The 15,618-nt window shown below is 49.0% G+C and overlaps 1 protein-coding gene across 4 annotated transcripts in view; it reads right to left on the bottom strand.

Annotated features, from left to right (window-relative positions):
• The window catches only part of PLEKHH1 (pleckstrin homology, MyTH4 and FERM domain containing H1), a 61,144-nt gene that overhangs the window by 27,848 nt on the left and 17,678 nt on the right, over nt 1–15,618 (bottom strand). For all 4 annotated transcript variants that reach the window (XR_014811012.1, XM_084969534.1, XM_084969535.1 and 1 more), the window contains exons 3-6: nt 7,442–7,504; nt 6,427–6,576; nt 2,595–2,678; nt 273–354 (exon numbers count right to left, since the gene is read on the bottom strand). Coding sequence is in view for 1 of the 4 variants with exons in the window: in XM_084969534.1 (XP_084825660.1) it covers nt 273–354; nt 2,595–2,678; nt 6,427–6,576; nt 7,442–7,504 (379 nt within the window). In the remaining 3 variants the exon portion in view is untranslated. The remainder of the gene's footprint in view (nt 1–272; nt 355–2,594; nt 2,679–6,426; nt 6,577–7,441; nt 7,505–15,618) is intronic.

Raw genomic sequence — 15,618 nt, 5'->3', positions numbered from 1 at the left:
TAAGGAAGATGTGGTATATACACAATGGAATACTACTCAGCCATAAAAAAGAATGAAATAAAGCCCTTTGCAGCAACATAGGTTAACCTAGAGATGATCATACTAAGTGAAGTCAGACAGAGAAAGCCAAATACCATATGATTATTACTTATATGTGGAATTTAAAATATGACACAAACGGACTTATCTACAAAACAGAAGTAGACTCACACCCTGCCACACCCACATCCAGGCACGCACGCATGCATGTGTGCACGCGCTGGCCTGCTTACCTTCTAGCGCATCTTGAAGGGCTCCCACCTGCTCCACCAGGTGCTGATTACAGCTTTTCAGGTGCTGATTCTCCATCTCAAGCTAGGTGAAAAGAAAAATGAAGCCTTAGGATACTCAGCCTACAGGTTTAGACATATAATTCAAAATCAGATTAAAATCCTTCTTAAAGATCAAATCTGCAAAAAAAAAACCAAACCACGGTGCCCCCCACCCCACTGCTGACTCTCCCTGGAGTTCTGACCTCCTCCTCCCTCTGTGCTACCTGGTTTGGGTGGGGACAGAATTCCCTTTGGCAGCCCCTGTGCTTTCCTTTCTAGGTTTTTTGTTTGTTTGTTTGGACTTGGCCTTTTTAGGGCCACACCCGCAGCATATGGAGGTTCCCAGGCTAGGGGTCGAATGGGAGCTATAGCGCCTGGCCTACTCCACAGCCACAGCAACTCGGGATCTGAGCCACATCTGCAACCTACACCACAGCTCACGGCAATGCCCAGATTCTTATCCCACTGAGCAAGGCCAGGAGATCGAACCCATATATTCATGGATACCAGTCGGGTTTGTTAACCACTGAGCCACGAAGGAAACTCCATAGGTATTTTTTTTTTTTTTTTTTTTTGTCTTTTGTTGTTGTTGTCGTTGCTATTTCTTGGGCCGCTCCCGCGGCATATGGAGGTTCCCAGGCTAGGGGTCGAATCGGAGCTGAAGCCACCAGCCTACGCCAGAGCCACAGCAACGCGGGATACGAGCCGCATCTGCAACCTACACCACAGCTCACGGCAATGCCGGATCCTTAACCCACTGAGCAAGGGCAGGGACCGAACCCGCAACCTCATGGTTCCTAGTCGGATTTGTTAACCACTGCGCCACAACGGGAACTCCTCCATAGGTATTTTTAACCTTTCCCCCCAAATGGTAAAACAACACATACACAAAAAAAACTGCACACCACATCAATGAACAGCTTAACAACTGATTCTGAAATGAACACCCACATTTACTTCCACTGAGTGGAATCAAATCCCACTAGGAACCATGAGGTTGCAGGTTTGATCCCTGGCCTCACTCAGTGGGTTAGGATCCGGCACTGCCGTGAGCTGTGGTGTAGGTCAAAGACACAGCTCGGATCCCATGTTGCTGTGGCTGTGGTGTAGGTTGGCAGCTGTAGCTCCAACTCAACCCCTAGCCTGCGAACCTCTATGTGCCATGGGTGCGGCCCTAAAAAGACAAAAGAAAAAAAGAAAAAAAAGAAATTGTTTCTAAATAAAGCTGTAGCAAGTGATGAAGTAGGGAAATGGATGGACAAAGAGGGAAAGCAGAACTACAGGAAGTGACAATGGGGAGTTAGTGTTTGATGGATACGGAGTTTTTATTTGGGGTGATGAAAAGTTTTGGGAATAGTGGTGACGGGTGCACAAGACTGCGAAGGTACTTAATGCCACTGAGCTGTACACTTCAGAAACAGCTCAAATAGTACGTTTTACGTTTTTGTTTTTTGTCTTTTTGCCTTTTCTAGGGCCACACCCGCGGCATGTGGAGGTCCCCAGGCTAGGGGTCTAATCAGAGCTATAGCCGCCGGCCTACACCACAGCCACAGCAACGCAGGATCTGAGCCACGTCTGCGACCTACACCACAGTTCACGGCAACGCCGGATCCTTAACCCACTGAGAGAGACCAGGGATCGAACCCGCAACCTCATGATTCTTAGTCACATTCGTTAACCACTGAGCCACGACGGGAACTCTGCATTTTACATGTCTTTTACCAACAAAAAAAGCTATAAAGACTGGAGAGGACAGAGGAGACAGTGGAGAGGGTGGACAGTCAAGACTGTGTGTGCGCCTCAGGAGGAAACTGACAGGGATCCTCAGAAGTGAGACTTGGCAGTTCCCACAGAAGTGGATCAACAGGATTGGCGGTCCCTATCACCAGGATGCAGGTTCAATCCCCAGCCCTGCACAGCAGGTTAAAGGAGCCAGCATGGTCACAGCTGCAGTGTAGGTGGATCTGATCCCCAGCCCCGGAGCTCCATATGCCACAGAGTGGCCAGAAAAGAAAAAAAAAAAAAAAAAGGAAAGAAAAAAAAGTGAGTGAGACCCATTCCTTTACCCCAGACACAAAGCTGACCAGGCACTCTAGGGAAACGCAGCCACCACAACAGGAAGGGGCAAGGGAAGTGAAGTGTCTCGTCTAAGCTGAACGGGGGACAAATGGTTAATGAAAGGAAAGGCAGGCAAGGCCCTGCCAACAGATGGAGGCAAAAAAAAAAAAAAACACAGGGAGACAGGAGCAACCCCAGCCCCGGCCCTCCCAGCTCCCAACCCACCTCTGCTAATTTCAGCGTCACCCATTCCTTGATCTTTGCAGCTTTTTCTTGAACAATTTTTGCTTCCTCAGCTCTCATCTGCTTCTGCAAGACAGACAAGGGTCGTTAGTTAGTCATGGTGGTCACTGGTTTAGTAGGGAATTGGGAGTAGGAGGCCCTGAGAAGAAATATCAAATGACTGGATGCAGGTGAGCCCCTCCAGGTGCGCCCATTCATAAACAATCCAGCTCATTTATGAAATTAAAAAAGTATTCCTGGGAGTTCCCTAGTGGCTCAGCAGGTTAAAGACCTGGTATTGTCACTGCTGTGGCATGGGTTTGATCCCTGGCCCTGGAACTTCCACATGTTGTGGGTGAAGTCAAAAAAATATATTCTTGGATGTTCCCGTCGTGAATCAGTGGTTAACGAACCTGACTAGGATCCATGAGGGTTCATCCCTGACCTCACTCAGTGGGTTAAGGTTCTTGCATTGCCGTGAGCTGTGGTGTAGGTCACAGATGCGGCTCGGATCCCGAGTTGCTGTGGCTGTGGCATGGCCAGCAGCTACAGCTCCAATTTGACCCCTAGCCTGGGGACCTCCACAGGCCATGGGTGCGGCCCTAAAAAGACTAAAGTGGGAAAAGTCTTCCTTATGCATAATACAAGTCCCAAAAAGACATGAAGGAAAAGACCTATAAATCTATATCATCTGTATAAATTACTGTATGCCCCCCCCCCAAAAAAAAAAGGTTTCCTTAAGCAAAACGAAAAGACCAATTTGGAGATGATTTGCAACACAAATGACTTACATACAAAGGGGATAATTTGAAATGAACAAACCAATAAATGCATGCAGAGGATGTGAACAATCAATAGCAAATAAATAAAAGAAACCCATGAAAAGCTGTGCAATCTTAATTATGACTTTAAGAATACAGATAAAAGTGAGACATAATCATTCTCCTCTACCAGACTAACACAACTTAAAAGGTTGATATTTATTTCAAATGGTCAAGGGTGTTGAAAAGCAGCCCAAAGTATACAAACCGGCAAAGCCTTTTGGGGGAACACTGTGTCAACATTTTAAATGTCTCAACTGCGGATCTAATAAACCCACTGCTTAGGGATCGTTGGTTGCATTGCTATTTGATGAGGCAACAAGGGCAAAAAACTCAAAACTGGAAATAACCTAAGTGTACACAAATAAGGGCTTGGCTAAATAAACAAAATGAAAATAGAATGGCTGCGCTCTGATGCACAGGAAGCAGTCACCGTGAACAGGGGTTAACAGCGAGGAGGGGAAACGAAGGACTGGGGAAGGAGGAAAAAACGCTGCCATTTTATTCCCTTCCGGTCTTTTTGTATTTTGTACTCTACGTATGTATTACCTTTACAGTTAAAAGACAAAAAACAAAGGTAAATTAGCACATGCGTGTAATTCCCTCGAAATACTCAAGGGTATAAAGTGGTCCCTTGGTATCTACTGGGGACGCCCCCTGGATACCAAGATGCAAGGATGCTCCAGTGCCTGACATAAAAGAACAGGGAGCATTCAGGCTTCCGTATTGGTGGATTCAACCAACCACAGACCTAATTCTGTGGATGTGGAGGGCTGACTGTCCTCTGCCCTTTTATATAATGGATTTGAGCATCTGAAGATCTCGGTATCTGTAGGGGGTCCCGGAACTAAACCCCCTCCCCCAGAGATACCTAGGGAACCACTATAAAATGATGGAAAAGCAAGATCTGTATCTATAAAATAGCAGCCTAGGGGAGAACAAAATATAGGCTTTGGGGATTCGACTCTGCCTCTGAGGCTTATCTGCTGTGGTGCAGGTTCCATCCCTGGCTCGGGAATTTCTGCATGCCGTGGGCACAGCCAAAACATTTAAAAACATAAAAAGCATGGAGATAATTGGTATATTCAGAGTCGTTTGGAGATCGGCAATAATGACTTCAGATCCACTTTTAAGGTAAAAACTCCCTCGAAACTAAGACGATAAACATAAGCTCCAAACAAGGGAGTATGTGGAAATGAGATGAGAATATGAAAATGTCTGATTCCCGGTATTTCAGAGCTGGAGGGCCCGTGAGGTTATCTAGGGGCTTGCAAACTGGCCGCAGGCCAAAGCCAGCCTTCTACCTGGTCCCTCCTGGAACAGCCCTGCCCACTCATTTCTGTATTATCTAGGGCTGTTTTCAGGCAGCAGAAGCAGAGCTGGGGAGCTGCAAGAGACCATGTAGCCTACAAAACCAAACATATTTACTGCCTGGCCCTTTTAGACAAAGTTGGCCAACCTCTGACCTACTCTGATTCCCTAATCTTTATGTGGCTGTGGAAACAGAGGCCCAGAGGATGAAAGGACTTGCCTCTGTCTGTTTGTGGCACAGCAGGGACTGACACCAGGTCCACTAACTTGTAGAACAGCATTCTTTCTATTCGGGTCTGGACCTATTATTACTGTAAAGGGATTTTGTTCCCTGGCCTAAGCTTTAGCAGGAATTATGGTGCCCCCCCCATCCCCAGGTGCCGCCTCTTCTAACTATGAACCACTCAAAAGAGAAGATAGGTAGCTAAAGTCAACGGGAAAGCCCTAAGAGATTCCACGTGTTAACATTCGATTTTCCCATGATTCTTCAGCAACAGATGGTTCCCCCCACATTGCGGGAGGCACATCTCGCGAGGAAATGTTCCATGCACACTGACGAGTGGTTACAAATGTGCCCGTGACAGTGCGAAGGCGCTGGGAGGATCAGCTGAGAGCACCATGGAAAGTACACCTGTCAGAAACCGAAAGTTGTCTGACCACGTTGGTTAGAAATGATGGCACGGAGTTCCCGTCGTGGCTCAGTGGTTAGTGAATACGACTAGGAACCATGAGGTTGCGAGTTCAATCCCTGGCCTTGCTCAGTGGGTTAAAGATCCGGTGTTGCCATGAGTTGTGGTGTAGGTTGCAGACACGGCTTGGATCCTGCATTGCTGTGGCTCTGGCGTAGGCCGGCAGCTACAGCTCCGATTAGACCCGTAGCCTGGGAACCTCCATATGCCGCGGGAGCGGCCCAAGAAATAGCAAAAAGACAAATAAATCAATTAATTAATTAATAAAAAAAAAAAAGAAATGATGGCACTCAACTGGTAGCTAAGACCAACGGCAGAGGGAAGGGACAGAATGAGGATGAAGTTAATGGGATTGTGAGGGGGAAGCTGGGCACAGGGGAGGGGTAGGGGGTGTTCCAAAAGCTGCTCCAGAGCAAAGGTGCTGACTGTGGCTGGAATGCCGGGCAGCAGCTTCTCCTGGGCTCCTGCGTGCTTTTCAGAGGAGGTGGCAACTCTGGCCTCTGCCTACTCAGGTTCATCGGGAAACTTTGACCAACCAGGTGACCAAGGCTGACGGTCCAGCTCTGTGCTGCTGATACTACAGGCAAGCATCGTGTCCCAGAGGTTGGCAGGCCGCAAGGCCAGGGGGAAGAGGAAAAGCTCTCTTTACCAAACACCAACCTCATGTCTGATACGGTACCCAGAATCCTGAGTTCATTCTCCCGGCAGCACTATGACATACTACAACCCCTCTTTTATAATGTGTAAGATGAGAATCCGCAGCTGAAGGGATCTGCTCACAGATGGACTGTGACAGGTGCTACAGGTGGGATTCAATCCAGATCCGTCAGCCTCCAAGGTCCCTTTCCCACCATCTCCCCGGCCTAGCTCCTCATGCACCTTCCAATAATCACATCATCACGTGAAAGAACAGCCTCCTGAAGGTGCTAGCTGAGGTGCGCTTCTCAGGGAGCTGTGGGCAGCCAGTGCAGATGCCGCAAGGGGCAGCGGTGTTCCCCTGTGCGTCAGCCTTACCTGCTTCTCCAGCTGCGCCTCCAGCTGGCCGATGAGCTCATCTTTGCCCTGCATGGCTTTCAGCAAATCTTGGTACTTCCGGTGCAGGCTGCCTGCTGAGTCCACATTCTTCAGATTGGACAATTTCACCTTTTCTTCCATCACACCCACCTGAAAAGTACCAATCGTCTCCTAGGGTTGGGGTACAGTGTGTGAAATGGCCACCAACATGGGAGGGACAGGATGCTTCCTGATGCCCCCGCCTGGGACTCGCTGGCAGAATCCACACCCGGGGCAACTGGGGCCAATCAATTCAATGACCATTTAATGAGCCTCATCTGGGCAAAAGAAGGAACTGACAAAGCCAGGAAGGAATAGCTGGGTGTTGGGCCATCTCACTCTGGGCCCCAGCAGGGACAAGCTGGGCAGGACAAACAGCTCCAAGATCACTATGGCAGAGACATTTGCTGCTCACTGAATGTCCGTGAACTTCCCGATCCTTCCCAGCCTTCTTGCAGTTAGATGGCTTTAGAATTCACTGCAGCCAATGGGCCTCAGTGGAATGACACGTCATTTCTGGGCTGAAGTCTAAGAGCTGGCACACAAGCACCCAGCTCTTTTTTCCTGCCATGGCAACCAAGGAGGCTGCATGTTCCAGCTGGTTCAGCTGGAAAACGGGGACCTCCATTAGCCTGGATCCCAAATCACTGTGGGAAGCAGGAGTCCTGGCCAGCCCTTTATGGAGAAGCAGCCTGAGTGAGAACCACATGTGATAAACTGCTGACAGGTCGGACTTCACTGGGCACCTCGGCATAACCTGGCCTATTTGGACTAACCCACCCACTACCCCATTGCACTGACTCTCACCCCAAGATTCCTTTGTGCCCAGGCACCTTGTTTGTTCATAAGGTCTTACACATGACTGCTGGTCTTCCTCATCCATGTAAGGAGCTTAGCAGTGTGATGTGTCCACGTGTGTCCACAGGAAGGGTCAGGAAAGGCCAACAGTACCCCCGCCAACCCCCAGCCCCACTACCTGGGTCTCCGCGTTCTCTGCTCTCTGCTCTGCTTCCAGCAGCCTCTGCTCCAGCTCCTGCATCTGCCCAGAGAGGGAGGGGAGACAGAGTTGTGGTGTCCCTGTCCTGACCATGGCATCACGGCAACTCGAGCAATTTGTGCAGATACACAACCGCACAGTTCAGGTGGCTCACGGACGTCAGGATCAACCCTCACTCTCTCATTCTGAATATCAGAGGCAGGTGCAGAGCCTCGAGCTGCTGTCCTCTCTGCTGAGCGAGGAGAAGGCAGGGCGCCAGGGAGGGGCAGCAGTACCACGGTCATCCTTCCTGAGCATCCTCACTCTCGCTCTTGCCCTTGGACTCCTCCCCAGGCCCCTCTCCTCTCAGCACTGGGCTGCAGGCAGGACCCTACCCCTGCTCGCCATGTGCCTGGTGTGCAACATGCTCCCACGAGAGCCCCCACCATGTTATCAGCTCACTTTCGGGGGACAAACACTTCATCCCCTTCTGTCAAGGACACCACTGACTGCAAATGGCATTCACAGGTATCACCTTCTTTGATTCTTTTCATCCTAAACAAATAGAGGTTCAAGATATATATAGCTTATAGATACAGATAATTTGTTTTGTTTGTTTTGTTTCTGTCTTTTTGTCTTTCCTAGGGCCTATGGAGGTTCCCAGGCTAGGGGTCCAATCGGAGCTGTAGCCACTGGCCTACGCCAGAGCCACAGCAACGCCAGATCCGAGCCGTGTCTGCGACCTACACCACAGCTCACAGCAACACCGGATCCTTAACCCACTGAGTGAGGCAGGGATTGAACCTGCAACCTCATGGTTCCTAGTCGGATTTGTTAACCACTGAGCCACGAAGGGAACTCAGATAATTTTTTAAATTCAATCTTATTACCAGTAAGGGTCTGAGGAATGTGGCAATTCTGGAATCTCATGCCAACTGGCCCAAGCAAAGGGACCAATGTTTTTACACACTGGGCTCATCAGGGACCAGACATAAGCGGAAGCCTCGGGAACAACTCACACTGTATCTCAGCAGCTTCGAGAGCTCAAAGCCAGGCGAGGAGAGTTTGGGCTGGATTTCCACTCTCACCCTCCCCTGGTCAGGGCCCAGGGGCCTAGTCAGGCAGCTACTTTCTTCCTGGCCCTGCCTCGGGGGAACAGGTATTCAGGAAACATACCTCAGAGGCATCTCCCAGCCTTGTCCTCCAGGAGGCTGGACAGGCCTGGATTTCCAGGCTCTCATCCAGCCTTTGGCCACCTCATCCTGAAGATTTGCCCTTTTTTTTTTTTTTTTTTTTTTTTTTTTTTTTGTATTTTTGCCTTTTTCTGGGGCCACTCCTGCGCATACGGAGGTTCCCAGGCTAGGGGTCTAATCGGAGCCGTAGCTGCCGGCCTACACCAGAGCCACAGCAACGCGGGATCCGAGCCGCGTCTGCAACCTACACCACAGCTCACGGCAACGCCGGATCCTTAACCCACTGAGCAAGGCCAGGGATCGAACCTGCACCCTCATGGTTCCTAGTCGGATTTGTTAACCACTGAGCCACGACGGGAACTCCAGATTTGGCCCTTTTTTTCCAGCTACTCAACCTTCTTTGGCCTGGACCCTGGCTTGATTATTTGCCGGTGAACTAATTAATCCCTTCTTTCTTTCCCCATCTCTCACCTTCTTAGTTGAAATTCTGCATCACAATTGTTTCTTGATGAAAGGATAGAAGAGAAGGAGCCCCCAGCCTGGTGCTAGACAGTGAAAGGAAAACTACCGGAGCAGTTCAAGTTTGAGAACCTGGGGCACCTCTTTTCTCAGAGCCACCCTCCCTCCATCCATCTTCTTCCTCCTTGGGGTTTGTGGGAGAGAGAGGTTTTCAGTACACATTCCCTTTGAAAGGACCGAGGATCCCAAATAAAACTCGAGGTTCTCAACCTGTGGGACAAAAATGCCTCTTGGGCTCCCAATGGACAGGACCGCCTTTGACAGGCATTCCTGTGCTCAGGCCAAGGATGCCCGCATCTCTTCTTTCCTTCCTCTCCTGGGTTTAATAATCATGATGGAACCTCTTGACTCAAGTCTGAAAGGGTAGGTTGGTTCTGGCCAGACTCAGGCATCAATTGGAGCCAGATGGCCTTTCCAAAATCAAACAGTCCTTGGACCTTTGTCGCTGTGGGGGAGATAACAGCACAGAATAAACCAATATTATGGTTCCAGGGGAGGCTGCCTGGTGCAAAAAAAATTCTACCTGGGAGTGACTGTTGACACGTAGGGGTGGCCCCCCGGGGACCAGGTTAGTGTGATCCCTGATTCTCTGCCCGGGAGTCTGAAATGTGGGATCAGGAGACCAGAGATGAGGGCCAGGGGGCTTCCCTGGAAAATGTATACAGATTTACCTAGTCAGTTCTGTGAGCTGTTCAAGATCCTCCTAATAAAGTCCCATGCTTAAGCTAACCAGCATGGGAGTCTCTGCCCAGGAAATACCTCTAACTCATACAATTATTGGGAGCATTAAAATTTTAAGAATACAATGAGATATTGAATGGGAAGGCTCTAGATTCTTGACAAGTGTCCCAGATTAACCTTCATTTGGATCTGACACCTGCTATCTGTAGCTCGAAGACCTAAGATTTCCATAGGAAAGGATCACTCATATTCTTGACCTTACAGATGGAGACACCAAGGCAGAAGGAAGAACAGGACATATTTGAGTCCATCCTCCCACCTGGCCATTTCCATTTGGGTCAAGAGTGGTCAATGATATTAGTCAGAGTCAGAAATCACTCTGTTATGGACAACATGGTGTGCAAAATTCTAATATTAAACATCCTTTAAGGTAAGCCATTACCAAAGCAGCTGGAAAAGAAGGCACCTCTTGGAAACCTTGGGTCTCCTCCCAGCCTTGGCCTGACAGTCACACGGTCCTCACTGCTGCTGACCCTCCAGCCATTCTCATCCTCCAGGCAAGGACACTCAAGACTCAAAGCCTGGAGTCGCCACTGTGGCTCAGTGGGTTGAGAGCCTGACTGCAGGGGTTTGGGTCACTGGGGAGGCACGGGTTGGATCCCTGGCCCAGCACAGTGGGTTAAAGGATCCGGCATTGCTGTAGCTGTGGCTCGGATTCAGTCCCTGGCCCAGGGTGCCATGGGTGCAGCCATTACAAAAAAAAAAAAAAAAAAAGACTCAAAGAGTTTTGTATTCACCTTCATGCTGGAGTATCCCCCTTTCTCTAAAACGAACTTATGAACATTGAAACAATTTGGAACACCCATCACTGTGCTCCAACAATTACCATCATACTGACCTCCTTGTTTGAATATCCTTAACTTCATGTTTCCTTCCATTTTTATGAAAATACATTTTCTCCACTGTCCTCGGAGCGCTCTGAGGAGTGCCTATGCCGGAGGGTCATTTGGGGAGTTTGAACTTGTCTTTTAACCCCAGCATCAACGCATCTCATGATGGCAGATGGCTTTTTACACTCACACAAAGGGCCACCCCTAGAGCTCTGAAAGGCTGAGGCTATAGGCAGGCTCCCCTTATCAGGATTCTGTTTCTCCTCTCAGAGGGTTCCCTAGGACTGTGTCCTCAGTTGTCCTTTTAGTCTATGCATCTGGGTGACAGGGCAGCCAAGGAGGTGTCAGGTTTGGGAGGCTGACTTTTAGGCGGGATCCACTTTCACCAGCTGCGGCTCATACCAGAGACTTATAAGTCACCCTAGAACAGGCTGCAGCGACCTGATGAAATGCACTTGGCACCAAGCTGGGATATAACCAAGCTCCTTGTTACACTCGGTGACCCTGTGATATACTGGTCCCAAGGTGGCAGCAGGCACAGGGGGCGCTCTCCTGATCTTAGCACCAGCCTGCATGCTGAGTGGTGGTCCCAGCCCAGAGCTACCCAGACGGGGATCTCAGCTATGAAAAGGGAACCTCTTAAACCCTTTTCAACCTCTGAAAAGGATTCAAAATTTTTTTTCCCCCCTGTGTCCTTAACTGCTTGCTGAAGTATTTAATATTTGGGGGGTGTGTGTGTGTGGGGGGGGGTTCAACATTCTTACCACTGCTTTGCATTCAAGGAGAGAATGGTCCAGATAAGCTCTAAGGCTCTGGATCCTGACTGGCTCCACCACTAGTGCAGCTTTAGATACATTTCTTAACCTCTCTGTGCCTCAGTTTCCTCACCAATAAAAAAGTAGTAAGGAGCTCCCGTCATGGATCAGTGGAAACGAATCTGACTAGTATCCATGAGGACACAGGTTCGACCCCTGGCCCCACTCAGTGGGTTAAGGATTTGGCATTGCCATGAGCTGTGGTGTAGGTCGCAGATGCAGCTCAGATCTGGTGTTGCTGTGGCTGTGGTGTAGGCTGGCGGCTACAACTCCAATTCGACCCCAGCCTGGGAACCTCCATATGCTGTGGGTGTGGCCCTAAAAAGAGGAAAGACAATAAAAAAAAAAAAAAAGAGTAACGACTGTCCACCTTCTAGGGTTGTTGTAAAGATCACAAGATGCCTCTTGTCAAGCTCATGTGCATAACTTGGCACTTACTGAGAAGTTTGCAGAAACAAGCTACTTTTTGGATTTTCACATACATTAGGATCAGGGAGACCAGGCAGCCTGGTTGAGTCTGGTGTTTACCTGTCATCCAGTATAATGAGTAACACAGCCTTCCTTTCTTTCTCCAAAGCGCCCTGGGTTAGAAGATAAATTACATGGTCATCTTACCTATGATCCATCTCCAAGAAAGAATGGCGCTAAGTCAGAGGTTGCCAACCATTAGCCAACAGAGCATCGGGTAAGACTTACAGTGTTGTGGGCACTGAGCTGACCCAGACATAACCAAACAGGACCACCTGATGTATGTCCGGCACTCGTTAAAGCACTTTACATGTATCAACTCATTTCATCTTCATCCTTATCCTAAGAGGCAAGTCCTATTATTATCCCTGTTCTGCAGATAAGAAAACATGGACACAGAGAGATTAGGTAACTTGTCTAAGGTCACACAGCCAGGAGGCAGAGCCAGGATTCAAACTCAGGAGCACTGGCTCCGGCGTCTACCACACCCTCAGCCACTGTGCCCCTCACATTCATATCTCACATCCTATAAAAACCCAGATATCACATGCAATCCCCGAGGTCCAGCTTTTCTTGAAAACTCAGGAAATCTGGGGAGTTCCTGTTGTGACTCGGTGGTTAACGAATCCGACTAGGAACCATGAGGTTGAGGGTTCGATCCCTGGCCTTGCTCAGGGGGTTAAGGATCCAGCGTGGCTGTGAGCTATGGTGTAGGTTGCAGATGCAGCTCGGATCCGTCGTTGCTGTGGCTCTGGCGTAGGCCGGTGGCTACAGCTCCAATGAGACCCCTAGCCTGGGAACCTCCATATGCCATGGGAGCGGCCCAAGAAATGGCAAAAAAGACAAAAAAGACAAAAAAAACAAAACAAAACAAAACAAAAAACCCTCAGGAAATCTGGACACACTCGGGTTAGGTTTTCTTCTGACAATGCCTGGCTTCCTCCTCCGCTATAGCACATTTCCTTGAATCCTCCCCAGAACCCTCCTGCCTCCCTCATCTAAGTTGCTTGCAAGCATTTGAGGTTGCAGCCCCCAATTTTAGCTATTAAATGGTTCCAAGTGTGCTACAATCAAAGACAATGATTTTCAACTTTTTGTTTACTATCAGATCTTTTGTCCAACTGAAATCGCATGCTTATTTCCAAATATATAAAATACACAACTGTGGGGCTGCCCTGGTGTCTGAGTGCAGAAGAGGCAGGAAACAAAGGACGCTGTCTTGTTTGTGGATCCTCTGCTCCACCCCCACCCCCAGCCCAGAATCCCCTCTGAGGCTCCTGGGGCACAAGGCGTCCACTAGACGGACAGGTGAATGGGGCCCAGGAACGCGGTCAGGGCAGGAGTTCCTGGCAGAAGATCTCACACCTTCAGGGGCATCAGGATCCCCAGGAGCTCGTTACAGAAACATTCCTGGGGCCACAGAGGTTTTTATTTAGTAGATCTGAGGCAGGGACCTGGGAATGCACTTGAAAAGAAAATACCAGGAGATCCTGATGCAGATGAAAAGCACACTCTGAAAAGCAGTAGACTGACCGCAGAGAACAAAGCAAAGTGAATGACTCCTTCAGGGATGCAAACATCCCAGGGCCAGGCCCCCATCAGCACAGGACTCTTCTTGAATGGCTTTATACAAAACTCTAGCAAGACAATGGTTCCTGAGAAATACTACATGGGTCTTACTAAAAATGGGGGGGGGGCATCCCACTATGGCTCAGTGGTAAAGAACCCGACTAGTGTTCATAAGGATGTGGGTTTGATCCCTGGCCTTGCTCAGTGGGTCAAGGATCCGGCATTGCCTTGAGCTGTGGTGTAGGTCATAGATGCCACTCAGATCTGGTGTGGCTATGGCTGCGGTGCAGGCCAGCAGTTGCAGCTCTGATTCAACTCCTAGCCTGGGAACTTCCATATGCTGTGGGTGCGGCCCTAAAAAAAAGGGTGTGTGTGTGTGGTTAGGAACGGAAACGACAACTATGTACACAAACCCTCATACACAGTGAGTAAAAGTTCGAGAAGACATCTGCTCTCAAAGCAAACTGAATCTTCTAGCAAAAGAGATGTGCTAATGCTGATTCTGTGATGACTTTACCCAGACTTTATTTCCACCCAGTTCTAACAGCCTTAGCATTCTTCTTTTATGGGACCCAGCCTTTTCATAAATTCTGAGGCATTTAAGAATATGTCTGTCTGGACCTTGAGTTCTATCCACATGCTGTGTGTGAAGCCGGTGATTAAACTGAATTGCCGCCTCTGTATAATCCATGGTCAGAGAGGGGAGGAGCAACAGTCATTGTTCCTTTGTTTAAGGCGACTGAACGGAACCATTTATATATTCAAAAAAAAAAAAAAAAAAAAAAGGCCTGAACTACAAATTTTTGGTATATATAAATATAAAACTGAGTCAGTGTATTTCAAAAGCCTGGATGAAGAAACTAGTAAGAGATTCTAGAAAAGAGGAAGGACACACAGTCCCACTAGAACAGGCCTCAGGAAGAGGCACCAGAGTTAAAAACATTCCAGCTCCAAAATGAGGGATTTTTTTTTTTTTTTTTGGTCTTTTTTTTTTTTTTTGTCTTTTTTGCCATTTCTTGGGCCACTCCCGCGGCACATGGAGGTTCCCAGGCCAAGGGTCCAATCGAAGCTGTAGCCGCCAGCCTATGCCAGAGCCACAGCAATGTGGGATCCGAGCCATGTCTGCAACCTACACCACAGCTCACGGCAACACCAGACCCCCAACCTACTGAGCGAGGGCAGGGATTGAACCCGCAACCCCATGGTTCCTAGTTGGATTCATCAGCCACTGAGCCACAGCAGGAACTCCATGAGGGATATTTTATTACATAATGTCTTCTCCACTCAAATCCCTTTAGGAAACAGAGGGGAAGAAAATAAATTTTTTTTTTTTTGGTCTTCTTAGGGCTACACTTGCTGCATATGGAAGGTCCCAGGCTAGGGCTTGAATCAGAGCTACAGCTGACAGCCTACACCACAGCCACAGCAACACCAGATCCGAGCCGTGTCTCCAACCTACACCACAGCTCACGGCAATGCTGGATCCTGAACCCACTGAGCGAGGCCAGGGATCGAACCCACAACTTCATGGTTCCTAGTCGGATTCGTTTCCGCTGCGCCACGACGGGAACTCCAGCATCAGGTTTTAAATTGATCTGACTACCTCTGTGACTTCTTCAATACACCAAGAAGAGAGCTGGGGAAATGGCCCCGGGAGCAGGGCAAGAAGTGAACTTCAAGACGTGATCCATTCCCTCGACGGCTGTGCCGAAGGGAAAGTGAGCCCGGAGCTCACCTGGTTTCGGAATGGGCGGCCCTGGCAAGGGCACAGCAGACCGTGACAGGTGTCCCAGCAGAAGGAGAGTTTGGTCTGCCTTCTCTCCTCGCCCTTCCTCTCCCCTCTTAGCTGGAGGGGAGGCATTATCGGGGAGCCTGGACATTTCTTCTTTTAAAAAAAATTTGGCACAACATCGTATATCAACTATACTCCAATAAAATTTAAAAACTTGCTTTTTAGCACAGACGATGCCATGTCTCAAATGGCAATTCTGCAAGAGGGAGTCAGGTATGAGCCAGCTGTGTGGTGGGGAAGGAGAGGGCTC

This window comes from Sus scrofa, chromosome 7, assembly GCF_054392235.1.
Source record: "Sus scrofa isolate SSC_HxYL_T2T_F1_AM1 chromosome 7, Sscrofa_HxYL_maternal_Yorkshire_Landrace_v2.0, whole genome shotgun sequence".
Classification (NCBI taxonomy): Eukaryota; Metazoa; Chordata; class Mammalia; order Artiodactyla; family Suidae; genus Sus; species Sus scrofa.
This window is presented reverse-complemented; position numbering and strand designations above follow the sequence as displayed.